Source organism: Zymoseptoria tritici, chromosome 6 (genome assembly GCF_000219625.1).
Source record: "Zymoseptoria tritici IPO323 chromosome 6, whole genome shotgun sequence".
Taxonomy (NCBI): Eukaryota; Fungi; Ascomycota; class Dothideomycetes; order Mycosphaerellales; family Mycosphaerellaceae; genus Zymoseptoria; species Zymoseptoria tritici.
In genome coordinates this window covers 353187-367893 of record NC_018213.1, presented here as the reverse complement: position 1 = coordinate 367893, position 14707 = coordinate 353187, and the positions used below count along the sequence as shown (strand labels likewise).

The following is a 14707-nucleotide window of genomic DNA, read 5'->3' as shown; positions in this document are numbered from 1 at the left end:
CGATCGCTTGCGCGGCGGCGATGCTCCGTGGTCGGTCGGTAGGATTGAACGATGGGAGGCAGAGATAGGAGAGTCATCGGAGGTTGCACGATTTGAGAGATAGTAAAGGTGATGAGACAGGGGTGAAGTGTGGAGGAGTTCGATAGTCGATAGTCAATAGTCGCAATATAATCTGCACGCGATGGACAGGAAGGAGCGAGATGACAGGTCCTGATCGAGGCAGTCTGGCCGGATGGTGGTGGAGACTGGAGAAGTGGGTGCGGATTTGGAGAGGCGCAGAAGGGGTGGTGGAGCTGTACCTGCAGTGGGAGGGAGCGGGAGCGGTACCTGCATTGGTGTGTCACATGGGCTCGTAGGGACAGCGCGGCAATTGACCGAGGTGAGCTGAAACTTCAAAGGATCGCTTGAGGGCATCGCAATTATTGGATACGAGACAATCAAAGTCAATCAATAGTTCGCGACGCGTTGAGGGGCATCATGATCCATGATCGCATCACAGCGACGTTGTTGAGAGAGAGAGAGATGAAAGGGCAGTTTGGCGGCTGATAGCAGGGCGGATCGGCTATCGAAACACCAATAGTTCTACCTTAGGCCAAAGCTCACGTGTGCGGGCTGCCCGTTTCACCGTTTCACCCGTCAGCCCGTTGACTTGCAGACTTCCAAGTTATCCACTCCACTCTCAGGCGTCCACTCTCGATGTGAAGAACAACCTACGCCACCAAGCTCCACTCTCATTTCGTCTGCCGCCCCATCTGCCTTCCTCTTGTGGAAATATTGCGCCCCGCTCTTCCACTCCGTCACGCAAAATTGAGCACGGTCAGATCGACGAGACGTTGCTGTCGAGGGAGAAAGTCTTGTTTGTCTGGTTTGGGCTGCAGACTTTGAAGCCATGGCGACGCCGCTCAAGGCTTGAGTCAACACTACTGCCGACTTGGAGCCAATAGCCACGCGGCTGCAGAAAAGGAGATTTGCACCGAATCCTACGCTGCGCACAATACGGTCACTACCGACTGGGCACGGTTGCTCTCCATCGCAACGTCGGTGACTCGGTGGCGACGACTGGCGCGGACAGCATTGTCTTGGAGAGGAAGAACTAGAAGGAGATGACGCGTGGAGAGGAGTTCTCAGTCGGTATACCTCCCGCTGAATGGGAAGATTGAAGCCTGCAAGTACTTGCAAGGATCACGCACCACAGAGTCACACCAAGACGACCAAGAGGAGGATTCGATGGCACAGCGCAAAAGGAGATTGAGTGGGATGTGATTGATCCAGGCGGAGTCTCGTCAACGGCCAATCAGAACCACTTGCGACGCCGTGAAATGTGAGGTGTCCATGAAATGCCCCTTTCCGGGCGGGCCACCCACACGCACAACACACAACAACAGCCAAGAGGGAAAAATCCTCCCAGCACATCTCAGCCCGAGTCGGTCGTGTGGATCAAACGGCGGCAACTCTAAGATTCGACGCCAACGCAAGGTACCCGCCGCGAGTCGACCGGCCGTCAACACATCGAGACTAGCCCCACTGCGCTCCAGAAATTCAGAATGAGTCCAACCGCTCCGTCCTATCGATTTCAGCAGGTCTCACACTCTCGCCATCTTCCCATAAAGACCTCCAGCCTCCGACCTCTGTCTCTCTCTTTCCTTTCCTCCACAGCAATCGTTAAATACACACACCGGTCTTCACCGCATTCACTCGTTCAACCACACGATCGCTTCACCCACTACAACACTTTAATCCTACCAACCACCACCCCCAACCAACCCAACCACCTTCAAAATGCAGTACGCTATCGTCGCCGCCGGCCTTGCCGCCACCGCTTTCGCCGCCTACGCTCCCCCAGCCTACGAGGCCCCTCCGGTCTACAGCGCCGCCCCAGTGTACAACGCCACTGAGTCCGCTGCCCCGACCCACGCCTCTTCCGCCCCGGCTTACGTCTCTTCCGCCCCGGCTTACGTCTCTTCCGCCCCGGTCTACACGACTGAGGTCGTCTCCTCGTACGAGACCTACTGCCCTGGCCCAACCACCCTCACCTACGCCAGCCAGGTCTACACCGTGACCGAGGCCACCACCCTCACCATTACCAACTGCCCTTGCACCGTCACCAAGCCAGTCTACACGTCAGTGGTCACCAAATCCGCGTGGTACATGACATCGTGTTTTGCTACCACGCCATCTCAATGCTCATCTTTACTGACTTCTCTTCACAGTGCGCCTGCCGTCGAGACCCACCCAGCTGGCCCAGCCGCTCCCCCAGCCGCCGGTGAGACCCACCCAGCTGCCCCAGCTTCGCCCGCTGCGCCTGCCTACCCAGGCAAGCCCGATGCTCCGGCCCCGGCTTCTCCAGCCAGCCCAGCTGCGCCCGTCAACGGCACCAAGCCCGCCGGCCCAGCTGCCACCACCCCGGTTGCCTACACTGGTGCTGCCTCCGCCGTCTCCGTCGGCGCTGCCGGTCTCCTCGCCGTCTTCGGCCTCGTTGCCGCCCTTTAAACGCACCTTTCCACACATTTTCATTCATCAATCATGCACATGATTTGATAGCAGAAAACCACAGGACTGGCGTTCATCCAAGAGCGAAAACGACAATTTTTTACTTTCACGGCTGGCATATTTTTCCTACAAATACCATGACGGCGGCACTGGGGAATGGCGAGGCGAGTAACCTCCGTCTGTGGAGGTTGGTCTCGTACGAGTCGGAATACAGGGCGGTCGCACGTTCTTTTCTCTCATCCTCTGCGCTACTTTTTTGTCCAAGAATTAATTACAGCACATTTTTTTGAACAAGAACAGGGAATGGAATTGAAACAGAAGGGGATGGTGTGAATACAGAAAGCGGATTTATACTATTACTCACAGGAGCATTTACGGTGCCACCGACGATTATGCAAAAAAACATTTTGAAAAAACTTACTGTCTTTCTCTCCCATCCTCATGACCGTCTTGACTGTTGTGTAGAATCCGCGTCTCCGCAATGATGAGAGCGACCAACGACCTCTGCAAATCAGGAAAAATTCTCCCACCATTTCCTCCCATCTCCTATCTCCCATCTCCTCCTTCCCTCGACTCTCCTTCCCCCAAACCGCAATCTCCACCCAAAATAACGATCATCCCACCGGTGCAAAACTTAAAAAAGTCCATTCAACCATTAGATTCGAGTCAACCATTAGAGTTTGAAAGCAAAAAAACCTGCCGCTAACCGACCAGCGCGTTTCAGCATGACTGTTGGACTGTTCATCACTCGATCGCGGACGGTGAGTTGGCGTTGTCGAATCAACGGCTGCCGCTGCTCTTGTGCTTCTTGGGTTTGGTTATGTGGATTGGGGAGGATGGAGGATGGAGCATGGAGGGTGGAGGGCGGAGCCTGGGTGAGCTTCGTTGGGTGGTGGTCGGCTCTCTCACAGCGCTTCGCTTTTGCTTTGAAAGTGGACGAGGGACATTGATTTTGGCTCGCCGCGAGAGGAGATGATGATGTGCATCGATCTTCGCAATCGTTCAGTACCATCCATCAAAAGTAGGTCGCTTCGAGTGTCGGAGATGTGTGCCTGAGGTTTCACGAAAACGGGTACGTTCCTCGCATTTGCTACCCACCTCTGCATCTGCAGCCGCTCTGAACAGAAGACTTTCGTTCAATACACGGCATGGCAATAACGCTAGAATGGAGGTATCTTCAGTAATGAAAGACGTGATCAATCAAGAGGTGAGGTTGGATGTGCTGAGGTCCCAGGTCCAGGACAAGGGAAGGAGGAGCATGGGACGGATGCCTGCTTCTTCACTTGCGGGCCACTTCACCTTCTGATCCATCTCACTTGATCATCACCGCCGACTATCATGTCCACGCCTTTCTCGAGCTGTCGAGAGTGAGAGTGCCTCTCCATGACGGTTCGTCGATGTCGATTTGGGAGATGCCAGAATGCTCGCTGCGGAGACACGACAAGGGTTGTGGAGTGTATCTCTCGAGTCGGTCTCCTTTGCTGTGTAGAGGTCGACTTTGCCTCCGACTCGAGGGGTTGGTCGTGTGATCTGTCATCGAATAGCACAGCACAGCTGAGGCGACAGGACGGACAGCTGGAGTTGCAATATTCCAGCGTTTGCAGCGCTGACGGATCGGACAGCGGGATCTAATGAAACATTGCGGTTCTTGAGCCGTGGCATTCGCAGAGCTGTCCTCCATCACATGCACGGGGAGTGCTACAGAGCGCCGCTCGGGACGTATTCGCCACGCTGCCTCCGCTGTCGATACTCTTCTCCGACGTTACTCTCGTCTGCCGGCTGCACGACTGCGACCACCCTGCAGAAGCTCGCCCAATGCTGCTCCACCGCAAATTTCTCGATCGAGAGTGAATGACTACTTCTAAAAGAACGACGGCAGGTTACCTACGGCTTTCGCAACGAGCGGAAGGAGGAAGGAGCGGGGAATGCTCGTCGCAATCGCAGCCGAACAGCATTGAGAGCGTGAGAATTGCAGGCCTTGCCATACAACTTTTGCCGATAGACATGGGACTACCGCCTTTCGCATTGGCCGAGTCGGATCCACTGGTTGCTCGTCTTCTGGTGCGTGCCATTGCGAAACATGCAGTCGCGATACCGGACTTCGTGAGGGACTTTCAAAATCAAGCATCGGCGTGAGTCTCTCCAGGTTCGCCGCATACATACCGCTCGTTTCGGGATCGAATCGGGCAGTTGTGATGGAAGCGAGATCCAAGGTGCCACGATTTTGGCGCCGACTGAGTGGACAGCGAGCGCTGACTAGGCCCTCGCCCTTCTTGGAGGCAGTATCGGTAGTATCGGAGCTGTCATTGATTGGAATGAGTGTGGTCGATGGGCTTGATCGATGGTCCAGAATAAGGGTGATGGTGCACTGGGCAAAGGACCGGCAAGGAGAAATCAGGTGCAGCTGTCGATCCGGTGAATGCTCTGGTCTATGCTACGAGCGGTGGACGGTAAGAAGATGATGTCAGGTCTGTACGAACACGAACACATGTGCAAATCGACTACTCGGAGAAGACGGATGGACCTCACATTTCATCCCCTCGTGGAAGATGGCGAAGAGAGCGGGTCGAAGGCCTTGTATGTCATGTATTCTGCTGAGCTCCATGAATGCAAAATCAACTCGTAACTGCATACCGATCATTAATCCAATGCTCGTAGAATATTACCCCTCCTCACATACTCTCTTCCACACCACCCGTCCTCCCCCTCACCCACCTCAATACACCGGCTCCGTGTTCAAAATGCACCTCGCGCCATCGTTGTTGGTATTAGCCGGCCCAGTCGCCATCAAGGTCCAATTGTTCGGGCTCCGAATGTTGAACCTGTAGATCCTCCCACTGAGGTCCTCCGTTCCATACAAGTCGCCCGCGGCCGAAGCGTAAGTTGCACCAAAGTTGCTCTGGTTGGGAAGCGTCAAGCCCTGCACCCTACCCACCGTGGTACAATTGTGCGTATCCATCGACCACGACACAATGTACGGACTCACGTCGTCTTCTTGATCCATACCGATGGCGTAGAGGTTTCGACCACCTCCCGGAACGAACGACCAGTCGGCGAAGCGGTAGATGCAGCCGTAGCTAACGCCCGTGGCCACGCGCTGTCCATAGGTCGCTGGAATGTTGGGATTGAGATTGACCTGCTGCCATTGTGGGATTGGGAAAGTATTGTCCGCGTTGATCTGCTGGTTCCAATACTGGCCGTCGGTGTCGATGTCGCCGATGAGCCAGAATGATCTGACACCGCCCTGGATATATTGAGTGGCGCCCGACTCGGTGATACGGACGATCCTGCCGACCGTGCTGAAGCCGTAGAGGTAGAAGTCGAGGGGATTGTACGCCAATGCGTTGACCGTGGTGTTGAGCCTCGTGTAGTTGAGGGTCTCGGAGGTTCGAAGGTCGACGGTGTAGATCTGATCGCGTTGTACCAGGTAGCCGAGACGACTGCAGGGTAGCGGAGCCAGGATCGGTTCGGTATTGCTCTTGCAGCGAGCGCCATCAGAGAGGGCCGAGTCAAAGGTCGGACCGGTGGATATCAGGGTGGAGTTGTAAGGAGCGTCGAGACCGAGTCTCCAGGATCGTCCAGTCGTGGCTTCGGTACCATAGAGGTAACCATCGCGGGCGGAGTAAAGGGCACCGAAGACGGCATTTCGAGGGTTCACGAGCGAGCCCCAACTTGCGATGGCTTGCCATGCGGGCGGGTTCCTCGTTGTGTTGAAGCGTTGCATGACTGTAGATGGATTGTCGCGGTCCGGGATGACGTAGAGAGCGTAGAGAAGGCCCGGTCTACCAGAGACGAACGCCCAGTCTTGAATAGTTGTGGTCATGTTGGGGATCGTGTTGAGGGCTTGACCTTGGCGAACGACTTGTCTATTGTGTGTCAGCGGAAGTCCATGCTACTTGATCCGGCGTTGGACGTACCCATAAGTCGCAGAAGTCGGATTGAGATCGACCACTGTGTAGATGGAACCCCCACCAGTGGAGGGAGGCCCACCACCAATCCAGTACTGTCCACTCTCGTCAATGTCTCCCATGTAGTAGTCCTGTCCAGCCGGCAAAGTGAGGAGCACTTCGGACTGACCGCCGGTCCCAATGCGATAGACTGCGTTGGGATTGGCTCCGCGAGAAACTCCATACACGAAACCGTCCAGCGCGTTGAAGCCAATCGCATTGACGTTGTTGCCGCCAGCGTCGATCGTTCCGAGGGCGGTGTAGACTCCACTGGAGAGGTCGAATGCAGAGAATGTTCTGCCCTGCACAAAGTACCCGCCCAGGGAGCAAGGGAGAGTCTGGATCGGGAGCGGAACGTTGACCACGACGAGGCCTGCAGAAGTGCCACCGCCGTACGTCTGAACGGTTGTGGTTGTGGTTCCTGTTCTGGTAACGGAGCCTAAATGCGAAGAGAAGAGTTATTAGCGAAATTTCAGGCAAGTTTGGACACATTAGGCATCGAGTTGCCAAGGGAGCTGATGGCAAGAGGTTCGAAGGCTTCCTGCCGTTTTGTTCACTCACTTGTTCGTGTTGCGTACAGGATGGGCGCATTGACAATGACGAGACCAGAAGAAGTGCCGCCCAGATACGAGTTCACTGTCGTCGTGGAAGTTCCAGACGTAGAAATGTACGACGTCCTTGTCTCGTAAAGGGGTGTGATTGACGAACTCGTGGTTGTCGAAGTAGTTGTCGAAGTAGTTGTCGAAGTAGTTGTCGAAGTAGTTGTCGAAGTAGTTGTCGAAGTAGTTGTCGTAGAAGTGGTAGTCGTGGTTGGCGTGGTTGTGGTAGTAGAAGTAGTTGTCGTGCGGGTAGTTGTGGTGGGGAACGGTGTTGTAGTCTATAGTAATCAGTGTACATCCCTCGAGACAAAACGAAGCGCTTCGTACCGTTGTAGTGGTAGTAGGGAATGGCGTGGTAGTAGTAGTCTGTAGTGATGATCATTCGGTCAGCAAGCGTCGCTTAGCGTAGAGTCTTGACAGCATACCGTGGTAGGAGTAGTTGTGGTCGTCGTAGTTGGCGTGGTTGTGGTAGTAAAGAGGACTGGCTGATTGATCACCAGAAGGCCAGCGGAAGTCCCTCCCGAATACGAGTTGACCGTTGTAGTAGTCGCTGCGGTGATTGAGGTAACGTAGGATGTTTCTATGTGGATCGTCAGCGCAAGCCTTGGGACATTTCGAATCACGGTCGGATTCGACATACGAGTAATATAGAGAATCGGCTGGTCAATCACCACGAGGCCCGAAGAAGTGCCGCCTGTGAACGTGTTGACCGTGGTTGTGGATGTAACGGTGCCAGAGTAATAAGATGTCCTTGTCTCGTAACCGATGGGCTCATAGACCTGAACCAAGCCCGGCGATGTGCCGCCTGAAAATGTCGCCAATGTCGTCGTGGATGGCACAGCCGAACTGTAATAGGTAGTCTGTGTGGTGTACCTATTTGCAAAGGGTAGAAGAGTTAGCGGTAGCTCAGATCAGAGACATAGGTACGATCGCAGACTGAGGTTTGGAATCGCCCTGCAAACAAGCTCGTGCAGATCCTTCACCCTTGGATATATTGTTTCGAACGTCGCAGTAGGGCAGAGGATATGCCTCCGTCGTACCGCTCAGATTGCACTCCATGACTTGTACCTCAGTCGCATGGAGTGGGGAGTTTGAGTTCGAGAGTGGAGGTTCCCTTTGGAGGACTTACAAGATTGGTTGATTCACAACGACGTAGCCTGTCGAACTGCCCCCGCCGAACGTCCGAACGGTCGTTGTCGATGCAACAGGCTGAGACCAGTAGCTAGTGGCCGTTGAGTAGAATCGAGGCTGTAATCAAGTCAGCTGATCTCCTTTTTCTAAATTGGACTCGCGAGCATACGTTGTTCACCACCACGGTTCCCGGAGCAGTGCCGCCAGTATATTGTGCAATAGTGGTCGTGGAAGCCACTGAATTATCGTAGTAGCTTGTCGCCGTGACGTAGGAGCCAGGAATGTCAACATTCACCGTACCGGGCACAGTTCCGCCCGTGAAAAACACAGAGGTATAAGTGGTGGCCGCAGTCTCGCTCGGGCCCGGATTTGTGATGTATCGTGTGGTTGTTGTGTACGTCGCTGGCAGGATGATGTAGATCGTGCCAGGAACAGTACCACTCGGCGGCACGCTCGAATACGTGCTGGTTCCAGGAAATGCGGTGGAAGCGTAGCTTGTCGAAGTAGCATAGCCTGAGTTTGGCGTCACGGATGCTAGAGTCTGAATCTCAATGGTGCCTGCGTTTGTGCCGCTTGGCTGTGTGATGGTCGTAGTCCGAGGGCCGGTAATTGTTTCCGCTCCAGTGTACAACGTCGTCCGCGTCACATAGTTTGTATTCGGCGTGATGGATGCTGGCGTCTCGACTATGACAGTGCCAGGAACGGTACCACTTGGAGAGACAGTCGTAGTGATTGGACCTGTAATTGTGGAGCTTCGTGTGTACAGTATCGTCGTTGTGACAAAAGTTCCAGGCGTCTGAATCTCAACATACCCGAAAGAGGTACCGCTCGCAGTGCGGACGGTGGTAGTCACAGGACCAGTGATGGTAGCCGCTCCGGTGTACAGAACGGTGGTGGTGGAATAACCAGGCGGTTCCGCAAAGGACGTCGAGTCGGGAATCTCAACGACGTATGTACCCGGATTAGTGCCTCGAGGAGGAATGGTGGTCACAGTTACTCGCATAGTGATAACGCTGGCGCCCGTGTAGCGATCCGTTCTGGTGACGTAGCGATTGGGCAAGGTGGCGATGATGACTATGATAATTCATCAGCGATTGCAAGATAGGAGAAACTCAATGATCTTACCGGTGCCTGGAGTTGTCCCACTCGCGGGGACGGTCGTTCGCGTGACATCGCCAGTAACTGCCTCGGTGCCAGAGTATTCCTCGTAGCTGGTCACGAAGTAAGACGCCGTCGGTGCCGGAGTCGATACGAAGTTGCTAACTGGTGTTGCAATGATGACCGTTCCGCTGACGGTATCGCTTGGGGGAATTGTGGTCAACGTGATTGGCGCAGTCAAGACTGACGATCCAGAGTAGCCTGTGTAGCTTGTGACATAGTAGACATTGTCTTCGACGATTACAGTGCCGGGAATGTTGCCGTTCGGCGGTATGGTTGTCACCGGCGTGGGTGCTGTGATGGGAGAAGTTCCTGTATATGCTCGAGTGGTGGTGACATATCGTTCCCTCGGAGTTCCAACGATGATTGTGCCGCTGACCGTTCCACTCGGCGGTATGACCGTTCGAGTGGTAGCCGACGCGGTCAAGACCGCAGTGCCTGTGTATTCCTCATAGCTCGTGACGTAGCTCGGCGGTGATTCGAGAATGACCGTGCCGCTGACAGTGCCACTTGGGGATATCGTCGTCACTGTGATTGTGTCTGTGATGATGGATGCACGGGTATACGGCCGATAGCTTGTGACATAGTTTGAAGGCGCAGGAGTAGGACTGTTGATTGGGAATATCGCTGCGATGCATTAGCTTCTGCAGCTCATGTGTTGGCCATGTCCTTTGCAGTGCGTCGAAGGCTTACTCGAAGGTTCTCCAACCGTGGTATCGCAACACTTGCTGACAACGACTGTGACGACCTGGACCACTAGAAGAGTATGTTAGCAGTGCCGTGTAAGGCGAGGGAAAACAGTACTCACCAGTGGATCGCTGAGCCAGAGACGAAGCAACAAGGGCCAGAAATAACAACTTCATGATTGCTGAGTCGGCACGATGGGAGTCGTGAAGAAGGCGGATCAGGAGTGGACGGCCTATATCCCAAGATGCAATGAGCTCACATTCCTAACATTTCTGGAGAGATTGCGTGGCCCAACAACGCGACATCGCGGGACATACTTCGCAACGCTTTGCAAGAACATAACCTTCCATCGGTGAAGTACATCATGTTTCTGCGGTCCTTCGAATCCTGAGCCTCCGCGTGTATCCTTCGTTAATCACGCCGTAGAGGCTGCGACGAAACTGTGAAGTCGCGCGTGGATTTCGCCACTCAAGCACTGTTGTCAGGGGCGCGGTGAAGACTCCTTGCATATAGAGTCTGGAGAACGCGATTGGAATGTGACACCTCCTTCGATCCACTCCACTCAACTCTTTGCAGATCCAGCCCTGATGGAATACACGTGCCCATGCGGACATCCCAAGTTCGGTCCATTCGACAACTGGCAACGTCTGTTTCGTTTCCGTTCTGTCTTTGTAAAAAGGAATTCGCCCATATCACAGCTCCGCTTGACAACGTCTTGCATGCCGAAGTCTTTCCTAAATGTTTTCAATGCCCTAATCACACCTGCCGTCCTTCCAGCCTGTTCGCCATCGCTCCTCCCACTTATTGCAGTCGAACTTGCTCTTTCCCAGCTTCTCGTTGACCGCGTTATGAGCTTCACACATCCATCGTCCAAAGTCGTCTCTATTACTCAGTCTCGGCTCGTTTCCATCCTTCATCCACGCACGAAAGTCATCGGCGCAAACCCAACATGGGTATAGCTTGCCGAAAAGTCCAATGAACTGCTTGGTCTCTGATTGCTGTGCAAAGGATGGGCGTTCCGGATAATTCGCTGTGAGGGTATGCAATAGCGTCCACGTTGATCGACCGAGCTCTTCTACATCTGGTGGGCACTCTGCAGGTGGTGCTGTGACCGGAGCCTTTGCTGAAGATCCCGTGGTGGCGGATTTCATCATGGTCTTCCACGACGCCGAGGATGTACATGTGCGGCAACTGGTTCTGACGGTCAACTACTGCAAATCAGACAGTCTATCCCTCTACGCACGGCTTGCCATCGGGCCCAAGAACGACGCCCTTTGGCAGCGTCTTCGCCTTGTCATCGTCCTGCGCGCGGATACGCTGTTCGGGGGAGGCGTCCAGCGGCTGTGGCGGGAGTCCAGTACTCATTGCGACAGAACAGAAGAAATGCGACAGGATGGGGAACTGAAGATCGAAGGGCATGACTCCATGTCGAGCATGACAAAATCTAACAGAGCCCGTGGTCAAAGATCCGTGCTTCTCGACGCGGATCGTGAGTTGAGTGAGCATTTAAACTTTTAGACTTTCGGAAGTGCCGGGGTCAAAGTGCAGCGGGCTCCGACCTCTCTCGAACTCGGAGGTGAGAACCTCTTGCAATCCATCTCCTTCCGCCAGCTTATTACCTTCGATCGGATTCTTCAGATGTGTCTACGACCATGGAAGACGTCACAGCTCGACTCAAAGACCTCACGGTGGGACAGACGCCAGTCTACCTGCTAAAGACCATATCTTCACCCAACGATGCATACGAGGAGCACTTCACTACCTTACAAAATGGCCACTTCAAGCCCGTATTCGTCCCAGTCCTGGATCACATGTTTCGGGACGATGCTCTGCGGAATCTGAGGCTCGCAGCTGAACGATACGCATTCGCGGGTGGTAGCCCCGCCACAGCTCGACAAAAGGCATGCAACAACCCAGCAAAGAGATACGGCGGCATGATCTTCACCTCGCAACGTGCAGTGGATGCGTTCACAAGTGTAGTAGCCAAGCTGAATCCAGCGAGGAAGCAAACGCTCTTCGACAAGGACATGCCGATTTATGTGGTCGGATCAGCCACCGCGAAAGGGGTCAAGGCGCTTGATCTGCCATGTCCCATCATTGGCGAGCAGACTGGTAATGGCGATGCGTTGGCTCAGTTCATTCTCGGCTGGCATAAAACATTGTCCAAAGAAGTCACTCACCTGGACGGCCGAAAGCTTCCACTTCTATTCCTGGTCGGCGAGCAACGCAGAGACATCATTCCAAAGTCGCTGCAGTCAGAGGAGCTCGTCCCATCAGAACGGATACCTGTCACGGAGGTGGTTGTGTATGAGACAGGAGAGATGACTTCATTTGAGGAGGACTTCACCATGTTGCTAAGGGAGGCCAAGGCGGCCAAAGTGAAGGAGCAGTGGGTTGTCGTCTTCAGTCCGCAAGGGTGCGAGGCCATGCTCAGTGCGTTGGGCTGGCTGGATGAGAAGACGGCGAAATACAGTGCAGGGAGGAAAGAGATCGTTTCTGGGCCCATGACGACGCGGATTGCTACGATCGGGCCTACGACGAGGGATTTCCTGATGGAGCAGTTTGAGTTTGAGCCCGATGTGTGCGCAGAGAAGCCAAGTCCGGAGGGTGTGGCGGAAGGTATAGTGAGCTTCGATGGTGGAAGTGCGTAAGAGTGTCTTGTGTACGACGTAGCGTTCCCCATTCTGGTGGTTCGATCTTGCCCGGTGATTTGTGATCGGTGTTGCATCACGTCGGGGCTAAAGAACAATGCAGTGAGTAGCAGAAAAAATACTGTCATGGTTGATGTTTGACACTGACAGCAGCCTATAGTCTCGTGCCGTGCAATGTCCCCGATATGGCATAATAGTGCGAGGTGGTTGCCTAGAGCGCGAGTGAATGGCAACGGAGTTTGAGGCGGGCGTCGCGCTGCAAGTCTTCGCACTTCGCACTTGACACCTGACAACAATTTCCGCCGAAACATCAACTTCACTTTTCTCAACGCACTTTCAAGAACGACGTGTCTTGAGGTTCTTGAGGATCGTGAGACTGCTCCGAAACATTCTTTCGAGACCTTTCAGTACAGCCTTACGATACTCAAGACACTCAAGTCGCGCAGCTCGGAGGCCACAAGTCGACACGACAACAACCCGCAAGTTCACCTTCGCCAAACAGCATTCTGGTGCTCACGGTAGAAACTCAAGCAAATCACCTCACATCCTCAACGTCGCCACTGCTCACGTTATATTACTCCCAGAGATCGCTGCAGACTCCACACTGGATTATCGACTTGCCACCCTTTGCGCTTCACCCTCGCATTTCGCTCAGCAACCGCGGCTCAAGCCCAAACTCCTCGCGCACGCTACGTACAGACCGCCTCCCTTGGTCGACTCAGCACAATGAGCACGCTCGAACAGGAGCTCGACCTCTTGGGTCAGAGCTTGAAGCGTAAGCGCTCGGCATCCAGTGATAGTCTCGATGGTCAGCATCACATGCGCCCGCCGCCAAATTCCGGACGTGTCACTGCGCGTCGGGACTCGGTGGCGGGGTCATGTCTTGAGCACCCGATCGATCTTGACGATGACTCTGAGGACGCGGAGGCTGGCATCCTGGCCGCTTTGAATCTGCCACGAGAGATCATCGTGATCGAGGACTCTGATGAGGATGCGGACATCAGCAACACGTCGATCTCGTTCAGTCGGTCCAGCCGGAAGCGCGTACGAAAGCGAGAGCGCTTGCCGGAGCGCACGCGGATACCCGAGCCCAAACGAGCGGCCGAGCCGAAGATGTATCCTGTTCTTGTGATGGATGACGCGAAGTTCCTGCGCTCGAAGGCTCTGGTCGAGGAAGTTACACGCTACTCCTTCAAAAAGGCAGAGTTGATCCGAGAGGCATTGTATCCATTCAAGACGGCGGTAATCATCTCGGACAAGTTGATAAAGAGTGGAAATTGGCGCCTCGCAATCCTCGGCGACACGGTGCTGAAGACCGCGCTCCTGGATAGCCGATTTGGGGTGAACGAGACTTTGTGTAAGGCCCCTCTCTCACCACACGGACAGAGTCCTTCCTCTTTCAAATGCTCTCATGTAAGATCATCTGCTCTGTTCCGCGTGCTGACCTCCATCACAGACGAGACGCACATCTTCGGCCAGGACCGCGGGACGAATGCAGCGTTAGCTGAAGCGGCTCGGCGGCATGGATTACGCGACCTCTTGGTACCCTTCATTGTCAGCAGAGATCCAAGTTCAAAGATGTTGGGGACTTTGGTAGAAGCTATCATCGGGGCCATCTGGGTTGACTCTGATAAGGATTTGGCGGCGGTCAAGCGTTTTCTCGAGGTCCTCTACCACATCAAACTTGATTGAAGGACTTGCCACAGTGCTTGAGAACTCTGCAGGTGATGAAAGAGGGGCGAAGACGGCGATCGGGACAGTGGGTAACAGGTGGAACACGAGTTCGAGGAGGGACAGCAAAATGCTTGAACAGCGCATGAGATACCGAATGCGTATCAAGGCTCTGGTTCATGCATGGTTCGATGGGACCGACGTTCAGCACGGTGCTGTCCAACCAACGACGGCCAACAAGCAGCTGTAGCAGATGCTGCCTCAGGCATCAATAGCGATTGTGAACGACGTTGCAAACTTGCCCTTCCACTTGGCATCTCTGTTGACTCGAGGTCAGGAGGTGATTACTTTGTCTTGAATATGCCAGTGATGT

General features: G+C 54.3%; 3 protein-coding genes across 3 annotated transcripts; 2 read left to right on the top strand and 1 right to left on the bottom strand.

The window, feature by feature from the left end:
• Positions 1-1669: 1669 nt before the first annotated feature.
• MYCGRDRAFT_104730 (uncharacterized protein) lies at positions 1670-2906 on the top strand (the record flags this gene model as incomplete). The annotated part of the gene is made up of 2 exons (XM_003851914.1): positions 1670-2120; positions 2211-2906. The coding sequence occupies 2 exons, from the start codon at positions 1780-1782 to the stop codon at positions 2488-2490; spliced, it is 621 nt and encodes a 206-aa protein (XP_003851962.1).
• Positions 2907-5206: 2300 nt separating this feature from the next.
• On the bottom strand, positions 5207-5545 carry MYCGRDRAFT_43323 (uncharacterized protein; the record flags this gene model as incomplete). The annotated part of the gene is made up of 1 exon (XM_003851311.1): positions 5207-5545. A coding segment is annotated over one exon (339 nt), but the record flags the coding sequence as incomplete, so codon positions are not given.
• A 5619-nt stretch (positions 5546-11164) lies between these two features.
• On the top strand, positions 11165-13393 carry MYCGRDRAFT_93675 (uncharacterized protein; the record flags this gene model as incomplete). Its single annotated transcript, XM_003851915.1, has 3 exons — positions 11165-11501; positions 11624-12631; positions 13110-13393. The coding sequence occupies 3 exons, from the start codon at positions 11165-11167 to the stop codon at positions 13391-13393; spliced, it is 1629 nt and encodes a 542-aa protein (XP_003851963.1).
• Positions 13394-14707: the final 1314 nt, after the last annotated feature.